This window comes from Microcaecilia unicolor, chromosome 4, assembly GCF_901765095.1.
Source record: "Microcaecilia unicolor chromosome 4, aMicUni1.1, whole genome shotgun sequence".
Taxonomy (NCBI): domain Eukaryota; kingdom Metazoa; phylum Chordata; class Amphibia; order Gymnophiona; family Siphonopidae; genus Microcaecilia; species Microcaecilia unicolor.
Window position 1 is genome coordinate 90,244,606 of NC_044034.1, and position 13,211 is coordinate 90,257,816.

The following is a 13,211-nucleotide window of genomic DNA, read 5'->3' on the forward strand; positions in this document are numbered from 1 at the left end:
TGTCTAAAAAAAATCTCACTCTTTGGCCTTCTCTCTCACTCTTTGGGATAGGCAACTTTTGCCACCTTTTCCCAGGACTATCTTCTGTTGTTTCTTTCTAAGACTCCAAGCTACCCACGTCTCCAGAAGGCCCTAAAATGAGTTGTACACTACAGGAAACGCTTCCAGCCTTGGTCTGTTTCCTACTGTGTGCACATGCAACACTGCACGCATGTGTTCTCTTGGTAGTCATAAAATTGTGAATATTTGCACCTAATTCATACTCAAACCACAGCAAGTCACACAGGTACAGATAGTATCTAAGTTCATCTGCAAGTCTGTCCTGCTTTGTGACCGACTGCTGAGAACCTCTTTATCATAGTGGAGTGGAGGAGTGGCCTAATGGTTAGAGCACTGGTCTAGTTCAAATCCCACTGCTGCTCCTTGTGGCAAGTCACTCAACCTTCAAGTGTCTCCGGTACAAACAGATTGTGAGTCCTCCCGGGACAGAGAAATATCCAGAATACCTGAATGAGCTACTACTGAAAAAAGTGTGAGCAAAATCTAAATAAATAATAATAATAATAGTTTGGGGTTTGGATTCCATTGCAACCAATTTGTCCAATTCAAATAAACATTGTGATCAGAACAACATTTTCCATCTTCTAATGGTACAATGATGATCAGGTATGAATTGCCAACTAAAAATTAAGTCTGACGTGCCTAAATCTTCTGTACTGTAACATCAACAGGCTCTATAAAACATGAAAATCGTATTTGGTCTGGCCTTATGAAGTGAGGTATAAAATACTGTAAGAATCTGCATATCCTGCATTTAAAAAAAAAAGGTTTTCATAGTGATTGCTTTCATTGAAAAAAACACAAAGCCAGTGCTCTGTCTTTAACCCTCCCCCTAAACATCATCAGCTGTGACATTATTTTCAACCTGAATAGAGCTGTTTACTTTCTACTGTTGGCATTACCTCACTGCAGACTGAAAAGCACTACCTAGAATGGCTGCTCTGCTCATGCCAGAAACCAAACAGCTACATGGGGAAACACTCATCGGATCCCCTCCTATCTCCACCCCCTACAAAGAAACAAAGACTCTGTGTGTAGACTGACTCGCCACTTACTTCTCACCTTCTCAGAATAGCAAAAACACTGCTCTGGACCAAAATTCTCTCCATCTCCAAGGACAGCTTGCGGGATACCTCTATTCAGAAAACCTAATCCCTTGAGAGAATTCACATAATGAAAAACCTATTGACTAAAAAGATTAGTCTAATAACAAGAAAACTGTAACACCGTTTAAAGCTTTGGCGTTACTGGCTACCCATAGTTAGATCTCAACAAGTCTCTGGGAAGGCAACCAAGAATGGTAATATTGCCACAATCAAAAATTTAAAAATCTGCACAGAGCAATAATTCAAGAAACTAATCACACTGTTGCCCTGAACTCACGATATTGGCCATACAGTTCTAGGAATAATATTGCAATATATCAATTAATATATTTGAAATAAATAAAGCCTCATAAACCCAGGGTACCAAATGTTTGGACAACACCTTAATGGGCTCTCATCATTGGCTCCCGCCACCTCCAAAAACACCTGCAGAGCAAAACAACTCCAGTTGGAGAAAAAAGGTCTGCAGTAAAAAAACGGAGGAAGCTAACTATAACTATTTTATCCAAGAGGTGTACAGACAATAACTCAAACCCTTTCAGTATTAAAAAAATCGGAAGAAATAATCCTAAATGTCACACATGTGCACAGAAGAACAAAAAAGAGTACTCTCTGTCCAGCGGCAGCAGGAAATGCTTTCATAAAACAACATCTTCTCCTGCCATGGGGCATGGGATCAGCAGTAGCAGGAGAAGGTGCTTTATGAAGGCCCTTCCTGCTGTCAGTGCATGGGAGGCCACTCAGTGGGAGATCCCGATTTCTTGATGGGAAATGACTCGCGAAAGCGGGAGACTTGGCAGGTCTGCAGAGGGCTGCACAGGTGCAGAATTTTGAACTAAGCACTGAGTTCTGGAAAAGCTACATCATCCCAGAGATGTGCAATGATGTCATCCACTTGAATGCCTAACTCAGTCTGACTTGTTGTCAGAAAACAGTGATATTTATTACCTACAATGGAATATTATTCTCAGACCGCCACCTCCCTCCCCCAGTTCACAAAGAAAAGACAAGCCTGCCATACTCAGACCTCACAAGTCTCTGGCTAAGTAGGCTCAAGCCTTAAAAAATGTCCTGTGAGTGTTCTTAAAGTGGTAGGTGGCAAGAACCATCCACCTAATATTCAGTGCTATTTAACCAGCCAGGAACGTTTCTTGGCCGGTTAAATAGCACTTAACTGGCTATCCATGAATATTCAGTGGGAGACAGCTGGTTATCTCAAAGTGAATATTCCTGGTCAACACTTAGCGGGTAACCGGCTAAATCATGCGATATAGCCGGCCACCTGTGAATATTCAGCGCATCACCAGTTAAAGGCCCTGTTTACTAAGCAGCGTTATAGGCGTGTTAATGTTTTTAACGAATGTTAACCATGTACGCGCCTACAATATCCCTCCATGTTTAGCGCGTGTGCTAAGTGTAGGCACGCTAAACACACTAACGCACCTTAGTAAACAGGGCCCTAAGTTTGGTGGCCAAATTGGGCCACAGAAATAGCAGGCCTATCTTAAGCCAGTTTAAACTTAACTGGCCAGCGCTGAATATCAACTTGGCCAGTTAAGTTTAAACCGGCCAAAAATAAACCAAGCACTACCTTCATTCTGTGCAAATCTATCTCATTCACATTCCTTTTGCGTAACCTGAAATCCTGACTGGCTAGGTGTGTCCCAAGGACTGGGTTAGGATTGAGAACCCCCTGTTCTAGGGTACTGTGGCACACTTAAGACTTTCACTGTAATTAAGGCACAGTGGTGGAAGTACGAAGTGTTGAGTCCCGATAATGAAATTTACTCGCTGCTATCTAAAAAAAAATGAACTGACAATGTTATAGGAATGAAGAAGAGAATACAATACCTGTAAAAGGATCTTATTGCCATCATGGTCTTCTGTCTGCCATCTACCCTCACTAATTGGGCTGCTAGGATTAGGCAGGAGAGGAATGAGCTGCCCAAAATTCTTGATTCGGAATTCCAGTACTGCAGATTCCATAGGAGACACACTCTGGCCCTTTGGGAGCCTCTTGAGAGAGAACTGAATATCCACGTCCATGTTTGAATACACTGGAAAAATACAGAAATCAATTTTCTTCTGCCACGCTGCTCTTTTCAGAATCAGACTGTACAACTTCATCATGTCAGGAAAGTTTTCATAACGGCAATATATGGTGAACCGGACAATTTCTTTCCCATAATGCACCTGCCGGATGGCCCAGAGTGGAGTCCCAGTGGCTAGAGTGAAGAAGTCTTGATGACATGGCATGTAGGGAAGGAATCGACCATGCACATGCTCGGTGTGATGAAACTGCCAAGGTGACCGTTGGAAGGTTTCATGGAGCTGCAGAATCTGTTCTTCTCCATATTCCTCTTGCAGGAAAAGAATGACAGCAAGGGCAGGTTGGGATACAGAACTCTTGCAAGCCTTTTTCTTCTTCCGAGATACCCGTCTTTCTGAAACACGGAAGAGCTGGAGATCAGGGTGGATCCATGCTAGCAGCTTGTCGATGGTCTCCTGAAGAATTTTGGATTCCCCTGGGTCTGTGATAATGTGGATGCTGACAAGGAAAGGGTCCTGCACATCTTCTACTGAAAGCTCACCTGATAAAACAAAAGAACAAGTGATTTGTTTTATTTTCAAAAGAGTCACTTCACTGAGTTGTCAGGGGCATTTTTGGTCTGCAATTTATGAGTAGCGGTTCCAATATTTCAAATATGAAAATTAATTTGCATCTTACACCAACCTCATGCAAATATACCCCATGAATATTAACAGAGTATATCCGGAACAGAATAGATAAGACCTGCTATTTAAACTGGGCTTTGTGTATTGGGTATTTCTGCTGCTATGCAATACTAGGTTAAAACTAAAAATTGTGCACAGCATGCTAAATTAAACTGTTCTCGCTGGACATCCATGCAACAAAGTCACTGTTAGCATATTTCATGTTTGGTTTTAATAGCAACTGCAGAATAGAAAAATTTGTCCTGGTTTTAGAAACAATTCCGCATTTTTAGGTATAACTTGTCTGGAATGTTTTTACGTTTAGGGAGCGTGCCAGGTGCCCTTGACCTGGATTGGCCACTGTCGGTGACAGGATGCTGGGCTAGATGGACCTTTGGTCTTTCCCAGTATGGCACTACTTATGTACTTATGTAAAGGGAGTGCAGCGCAGCCACATGGAGAGTGGACCTATTGAGGGGAATTTTATAACAGGTTGCCTGGGTGGGGAAGTCAAGTAGGCATCCAGAGAGCAGTGGTAAATTGAGTTTGCTTTGAGGGAAAGGGTGTTGTCAGTGGTGTACCGCAGAGATCGATCCTTGTACCAGCTCTTAACATCTTTGTGAGTGATATTGTGGAAGGTAAAGTTTGTTTCTTTATGGATGATACCAAACTTTGTAATACGGTAGACACCCTGGAGGGTGTGGATAGCATGAGGAGTGATCTAGCGAAGCTTCAAGAATGGTTCAGAAATTGGCAACTATAAGATTTAATGCTAAAAAAATGCAGGGTCATGCACTTGAGTTGCAAAAATCCAAGGGAACAGTATAGTATAAAGGAAGTACTTCTGTGTACAAAAGAACAGCGGGACTTGGGGGTGATTGTATCTGATGATCTTAGAAGGATGCTCGGCTGCACAGGGAGAAGAATGGCCAGCAAGAAAAAAAAAAAGAGGCAATAATGCCCTTGTATAAGAACACTCTGGAATGAGAGGGCATAGGATGGTTATAGGCTCAGGAGTAATCTAAAGAAATACTTTTTTATGGAAAGGGTAGTGAACACATGGAATTGCCTCCTGGTGGAGGAGGTGGAGACAAGGACTATGTCTGAATTTAAGAAAGCATGGGACGGGCACATGGGATTTCTTAGGGAAAGGAGGAGCTAGTGGATGCTGAGGATGTGCAGACTGGATGGACCATTTGGTCCTTGTCTGCTTCTATCAAGACACATACAAAGTTTGTAAGCACAAACATGCCTTTATATGAATATCCAGACCTTCTATAAAACTACTTCATGCGCAAAAGTCTGTGCTATGACAAGTAGGTGCATTCCTGTACGCAGTCTAGGTGTAGGTGTGTTCAGGGAAGGAGTTTGGACAGATCATGGGTGGAGTCAAAGTATGCACACAGGTTATAAAAGTTTCCAAGTTTATTTAAAATTTGATACACCGTTCAACGATAGGCCTCCTGGGCGGTTTACAAAATTAGAATTTGCAAAACAAGACCCCCCCCCCCCCCAGGTTAGTGAACAAATAGTAAATGCACAAATACAGCAGGAAATGCAAAGTGTTACTTCAGGGACCATATGTGAATCAATACTGGATACATGAATGGTTAAGGAGAAGTAAAAGAAGAGAGGTTGATTGTTGCAGGCCAGGACAGTGGATTTCAGACATTATGGCACACAGCAAGCATCGGAATAAACTGGTAAAATAAATACAAGTCGATTTTGTTAGGAAAAGCTTGAAATGATTACTCCTCTCAACTGACCTAAAAGCTCTGAAGCCATGAACACTTGGGACATTCCCATTCCAACCAATAAAAAGCTGGATGCAAGAAAATCAGACATAGTAGTGAAGGAGAAAAAAAAATAAGAACAGCAGTGATTATAAAGGAATCAGTGCCAACTGATTATTCTGTGCGTTGAGTGGAGAGAGAGAAGATCCTCCAGAAAATGTGACAGAAAGATATAGAACAAACTTAGATTGTGAGCCCTCCTGGGACAGAGAAATATCCAGTGTACCTGAATGTAACTCACCTTGAGCTACTACTGAAAACGGTGTGAGCAAAATCTAAATAAATAAATAAAACCTCCAAACAAGCCATAATAGGTTGCCTATATGTATTATTTCCTGTGCTCCGGAAGGCAGCTCTCTTTGGTGCAGCGCAAGTTCTAGGGTGATCATTAACAGTAAATCTGAGAGACTGACATCATACTCCAAATCCCCTGGCTTAGGACTAAGGTTCATTATTGTCATGCCAAGACTAACCCATTTGGAGACACTGCCACCCAAGAGAGAGAGAGAGAGTGGTTATAGAACTGCTTCTTTGAAACTGCATCTCCCCTATCCTCTCCTCTCCTGTCACATCACACGTACACACACACAGATACAGACATATACACATACACATACACACATAGGCAGGATTGGAAATTATTCTATGAGACATACTCCACTTGCTTTCGCCACCAGGAATCCTCTCTTCCTCTTCTACAACATCTCTGTCCCTGCTGGGCTGCATCTTAGTGATTCAGATGCATATTTCATTTTGTTAGTTATAAATTCTACTAGGAATTTTACTGACTGAACTGTATAGTTTTTCTTTAACAGTTACTATATAGGATGACACAGGGAAGTAGCCAGACACCCAATTTTGTGCGGGTCTGAAGCCAAAGTGGGTGGGCACCATAACCCCACTGCTCCCCAACCCCACCCAGCATCTCTCACTACCCCCCAGGCAATTGGGGGAACTTAACTCCACTCCTTGTCCCCCCCCCACCAGGACCTTTAAATCATTTAGGTCTTCGCTGACAGCAAGTAGCAACAGATTCCCCTTGCTTGTGCTAGCTTCGAGCCTTCCCTCTGATGCTACTTCCTGGTCACGTGAAGAGATTTGGACGGACTTCTGATGGACTTCAGAGAAAAACGTCTAAAAAGAAGTTTCGAAAATACGGATTTGGACGTTTTTGTGAGAAAAAACCTCCAAATGCAGACTTATGTCACTTTTTGGACATTTTTCTCTTTTGAAAATGAGCCTGATATTAATTTTAATAAAATTTTTAAAAATCCTAGAACTTTTTAGTGCATATTAATTGATTTAACATGGGTTAATTCACAGGTTAAGAAGCATTAAATCAATTTAATTTGCACTAAATTTTTAAGGCACATTAACAGATTGAATGCAGTCTAACGAATGCACATTCATATTAGCAAAGGGTACACAGTGGCCTTTACCCCTTCTGCAAACTCAGGTGCCCTTTTATTAGGCTGCGGTAAAAAGTGGCCTGCGGTAGTGTAGGCACGTGTATTGGGTGTGCGCTGGAACAGATTTTATCGCATCTACAAAACGGGTTTTTAAAAAATGGGATGGGAAAAGGGCCTGTGGTAAAAATTAAACCAGCGTGCGCCCAAAACTGGCTTGAGCCCTTAATGCCACCCGTTGATCTAGTGGTACAGGCTCACACACTGTGACCGGTCGTCGTGTGCCAAGTGCCAATTACCGCTGGAACCAGAACGTATAGGAGGAAATAAATAAATAATTCATCCATTCAATATGGGCACAAGCCAAATCTGAAATTACTGCCAGGCGGGCACACTGGCCTGGTGGTAGTCTCATTTGGGCGTGTAGAGCCTACCGCGGCTTAGTAAAAGGGCTCCTCAGTGAGAATGCGTATCTACCACTTTGGGAATGCAATTCTTGAAAATTAGTATGTCTGTTTTATTTAGTTACTGTTTATAAAGAGGGGCGTAATCAAAAGGGGCGCCCAAGTTTTCCTGAGGACGTCCTCGCAGGATGTCCTGGCGAAGGGGCAGAGAAACCCGTATTATCGAAACAAGATGGGCGGCCATCTTTCGTTTCAATAATACGGTCGTGGACGCCCAAATCTTGACATTTAGGTCGTCCCTAGAGATGGTCGTTTCTGATTTTCTGCGATAATGGAAACTAAGGACGTCCATCTCAGAAACGACCGGCCTCGGTTTTTGCCCAAAATGGAAACCAAAGCCGGCGATCCCAAATCCGGTCAAATCCAAGGCATTTGGGCATGGGAAGGGTCAGGATTCGTAGTGCTCTGGTCCCCCTCACATGCCAGGACACCAACTGGGCACCCTAGGGGGCACTGCAGTGGACTTCAGAAATTGCTCCCACGTGCATTCCTCCCTTACCTTGGGTGCTGATCCCCCCAAAACCTACTCCCCACAACTATACACCACTACCATAGCCCTTATGGGTGAAGGGGGGCACCTACATGTGGGTACAGTGGGTTTGTGGTGGGTTTTGGAGGGCTCACATTTACCACCACAAGTGTAACAGGTAGGTGGGGGGGATGGGCCTGGGTCCGCCTGCCTGAAGTGCACTGCATCCACTAAAACTGCTCCAGGGACCTGCATACTGCTGCGATGGACCTGAGTATGACATTTGAGGCTGGTAAAAAATATTTTTAAAGTTCTTTTTTGAGGGTGGGAGGGGGTTAGTGACCACTGGGGGAGTAAGGGGAGGTCATCCCCAATTCCCTCCGGTGGTCATCTGGTCAGTTCGGGCACCTTTTATGCCTTGGTCGTAAGAAAAACTGGACCAGGTAAAGTCGTCCAAATGCTCATCAGGGACGCCCTTTTTTTCCATTATTGGTCGAGGACGCCCATGTGTTAGGCATGCCCAAGTCCCGCCTTCGCTACACCTCCAACACCCCCACCCCGGGAACTTTGGTTGTCCCCATGACGGAAAGCAGTTGGGGATGCCCAAAATCGGCTTATTTGGGTGACCCTGTGAGAAGGACGCCCATCTTCCGATTTGTGTCGAAAGATGGGCGTCCTCCTCTTTTGAAAATAAGCCTGAAAGTGTGCTTTATTAACTGTTGCTGTTTCTTGCTCACAAAACCTCTTCTGGTTAATGGGGTAGAAAAAACAAAAAAATCGGGCAGACTGAGAGTTACCAATGTATGAAGTTAGTCCAGTATAGCTGTGCTACAATTTAGTTGCTGACCTTTTTTTCATGCATCCAAAAAGACTAATGGGGCAGCCACACTGCTTCCCATCCTAGCTGTGGAAAATGAAGAAAATAAAATAATGTATCAGCTCAATTTCAAGAGAAAAAGGGAAGCCAACATATGCCAGTCTTGGATGCACTTTTTTCCTTGCTCAGAATAAAGCTGCCACAATATCTTATTTTGGCACTCATGCAAATTAAAGGGTCAGAATTGTAAGGGGTCGCTCAGCATCAAAATGTAGAGCCATTTTGTAAATTAGCTGCTTACTCTGTATTTAGACATAAATTCATCTAACCAGGATCTCCTTGGCCTCCTATCTTGGCGTATGATCCACGGCAGGGGGGGCTGAAAGATCCAAGTCTTTCTTTAGAAGAAAAGCCTTGTGAAAACATATGATACAATTAGTATTCCAAAGCTCTCTGAATGTGCCATCAGCGCAAGATCTAAAACAGCCTCAGAGGACCACCAGTGCTCTGAACAAAGCCGTCATTAGGAGCTAAGGTTATGTGTACACCAGAGAAAATCTTCTTTTGTTGAGCTAGGCAAAACCAAGAACCTAGCCAAAATGGGGAAGTGTAACTAATCACTGCTGAAAGAGCCTCGGTGCCCACTTCACAGAAAGAGAGACCCTTTTACTCTCACCCTGCTTTCTATATTCTCTACCTGCTATAATACAGCTTTTCAGATCCCTTCAAAAAGCCAGTCTTTCACTGAGGTGAGAAATACGACAGAAAGATGAAGCCATGGCCTCCCCGAGGACCAATTACATGGTGTGAACGGTTTCTATACTGCTAACCAGACTTTCAAATCAGCCTGCACTCATCCAAGAAAAAAATATGATGCTGGCACTTACACTGGCACAATTCAACCACCTCCCTAGCAAAGTGTGTGAAGAGCACAGAGAACAGTAAATATGCATTAGGTCTTTAACCTTGCTGGATGATCTCAAAGAACCACAGAAAGCCTCAATCCGTTCAACAGCCTGTTTTCTTACAACCTGCACTGTTATTAAACTTATATTCTATCCCTGGTTTTATGCTCTGTAATATAATTATTTATACAGTATACTTATTTCTCTAATTAAGTAAAACAGAGGATAGGAAGCAATCTTGAAAATGTTTATGAGCCTGCAACACAAAAGTTTCAGTCATGGTTGACGGACAGGGTAGGATGGGGTGGATTGGAGAAGTTAATGCTCTGTCATAGATTTTTGGACTTCAGCCAGATTAGAAAGCTCTTTTAAACTAAGGTTAAAAAAAAAAAAGTGTTTCCTTTCCACTGTGCGGTTCCAGTTGTGAGATTATTTTCCAAGCCCAGATCTTGAAACATTTTATTTGAATTTTAGAACAGCGCAAAAACGTAGGAACCAGCGCCTAACACCTCTATCAGTATCCTCTCTCCCTCAATTATCCCCACCAAAAGAGCTGAAGGGGCAGGGGTATCCCCTGTGAGGTCTACCACAGCTCCTTTACATCCTGATTTACTATTTTATTAGGATTTGTTTACTGCCTTGTTGAAGAAATTCACTCAAGGTAGTGTACAGCAAGCATAACAAATATTGAAATAACAGTTCACATTATAACACAGCATGCTACTTACAATATCCACATAATACATTAGATCATCCTAATAGACAGCAAATGGGACAAGAGGAGTTGGAACATGTGAAAAAACCCATTTTAGATAGATACTGGAATTGATATGTCCAGGTTGGGGAATGTATACTTCCCTTTATCGCGTTCAAGGTATGTTCTCTAGTTCATAAAATCATTCACAGAGATGCCCCAGACTACATGTCAGACCTGGTAGACTTGCCACCCAGGAACGCTACAAGATCATCCCGCACATTCCTTAATCTTCACTTCCCCAGCTGTAAAGGTCTAAAATACAAACAACGCATGCGTCAAGCTTTTCTTACCTGAGCACGCAGTTATGGAACGCATTGCCGCTCAACTTAAAAACTATTTATGAACTAACCAACTTTCGTTAATCTCTGAAGACCCACCTCTTCAACAAAGCATACCACAAAGATCAACAATTGTAAATGTAACACATCTCCTTCTTACCTATAATCGGAACTGTTTTTTCTTATATCTGCCTGTGGAATTCTATTATGTCACCCATGATCTCTATGTAACACCAATTGTAATCTTCCAATCTGATATCTACCAATAACGATACATTGTAAGCCACATTGAGCCTGCAAATAGGTGGGAAAATGTGGGATACAAATGCAACAAATAAAATACTTCTGGTAGTATTTTAGAAAAGGGTCTGCTAGAAATCTCAACATTGAAATATTGGTTCATACACATGCATTCCCTTTATGAAATGGGAAAATGCACCTGTAGATTTTTGACTCGCTCAAAACCATGCCCCTGAATATTTATACTTGGCGAGCATTTGCAGGCATAAATATCAGCTTTCTGAAATTGAGTTTTAAATGTGTTTACGATATATTGATGTAAATGTCCATATTTACATGTGTAAATAAGCTTCTAAAATAAGGGCCTTAGACAGATAAGAGAGTAACAGGAGTTTAGATAGATGAAAGGGTGAGTAATTCTACAAGGAAAGATTACACGGGCAGTCAAACAAGGTGCATGCAACTGGTCTCAGCATGAGAGATGGAGCTTGATGACCAGCTCAGGAAGTCTATTCCAGGCATATGGTGCAGCAAGATAAAAGGAACAGAGTCTGGAGTTAGTGGTGGAGGAGAGATTTACCCAGTGAACGGAGTTCCCGGGGAGGAGTGTAGGGAGAGATGAGAGTGGAGAGGTACTGAGGAGCTTTTCTATGTTTGATTTATTTCTATTTATTACCTTTAAAAATAGACTTACACAGCTACCATACCACTTTTCAGTAAAACAAAATCAGAATTTTAATTGATCTGTACTTTATCTGCTTTATCTTCTGAGCAGGATAAAATCAAGCCTGTGAAATTGCTAAGTCACACAAACAGCTGAATATCTGGAGATACACAAGTCTGTAGCATTTTTTTCCACACTGCAAAAAGAATGTTTGATTCAGCATGTGGGATATTTCTCTCTCCCGTGCAGAGCTAATCCTGGAGGCACCTCTGAATGTTACAGAATAGAGGCCAACGGGTTATGTTTTGTTAGAAAGATAATGCTTGGCAGGACCGGCAAGTGACTGATGTGAAAATAGGGTACTAATACCCCCCCCCCATGCAGAACTGCGATGACCAGCAGAGTTTCAAATGCATTGGAGCTCAGCCCCTCCAAACACAGATGTCATACTAACTTTACTGTTTATAGAATGGAAAACCTACTGAAAGACTCTGCAAATTCACTGGGCATCATAGTTACTAATGCAAGTAATTTAAGTCCAAATTTGGATGAAGCCTGTAGTAAAAACCAAAGTTATGGAGAGTTCAAGGCCCCCTCCTGGCCTGTTTATCTTTTCTATTTCTTATCTTTCTTGCTCCCATAAACTGCCCACACAGGAAGTTTCTTCTGCCTGGGTGCTGTAGAAAATATACTGTTCAGACATGGCTGAGTAATCTAAACATTCAAAGCAGTTTTCAGGGAGATAAGACCACAGTCTGCAACCTCACTCTCCAATAGGAAGACATCTAGGACCATTACATCCCTGCAGACCAACAGCACAGCTAAACAAAATCATTGACATTTCTCTTTTTTTCTGAAAAATGTCTCCCTAGAAATATCACCATTTCTAGTTTTTCAAAACTCTTCCTACTTTTTCTACTCAAGTAAACTGGGCCTTGGATTTACTAATTCTTCTGAGCAGGAGGTAGCTGTCTCACAGACAGAGGTACACACGCTGCAAGGCAGCTGAAGGGAAAGGATTTTTGGAGCCGGGTGTGTGGTCACAATAAAATGGGCCCGGGGTCTGTCTTTCTTCTGCTCCTATTGGGAACCGGTCCCAGCACCCTGGAGTAGGTGAGAGACAGACCGCGGTGCCAGGCCCCCCTTGGAGACTGGGGAGGAGCAGACATACTGATGTAGGGGGACGGGTGTCCCCACGTCAGTGCGTCTGCTCCTCCCCAGCCTCCAAGGGGGGCCCGGTGCAAGGTAGCAGCCTGAGAGTGAGTGAGGGGCAGCAATGGCAGCTGCGTTCTGGGTTGGGCCTGGTGGCTGTATCCCAAGTGTGGGTGGGGGGCCCAGAGGATGCGTCTCGAGTGGGGATGGGGGGCCTGGCGGTGGCGGCAGCCCTGCCTCTTGGGAGCCCTGGGAGAGCCACCAAATATCTTCCCATGTGGGATCGAAACTGCTTACCAGCATGTGACAATGACATACATCCCTTCAAGCCCACTTTTAAACTTTTCATTGGGTGTATCCTCAAGGAGATGGGCATTTCCAAGTG

At 43.1% G+C, this 13,211-nt stretch overlaps 1 protein-coding gene across 3 annotated transcripts in view; it reads right to left on the bottom strand.

Annotated features, from left to right (window-relative positions):
• FAM124A (family with sequence similarity 124 member A) overlaps nucleotides 1-13,211 on the bottom strand; it is a 51,784-nt gene that overhangs the window by 14,423 nt on the left and 24,150 nt on the right. For all 3 annotated transcript variants that reach the window (XM_030199413.1, XM_030199412.1, XM_030199414.1), the window contains exon 3: nucleotides 3,018-3,757. In XM_030199413.1, coding sequence (XP_030055273.1) covers nucleotides 3,018-3,757 — 740 coding nt within the window. The remainder of the gene's footprint in view (nucleotides 1-3,017; nucleotides 3,758-13,211) is intronic.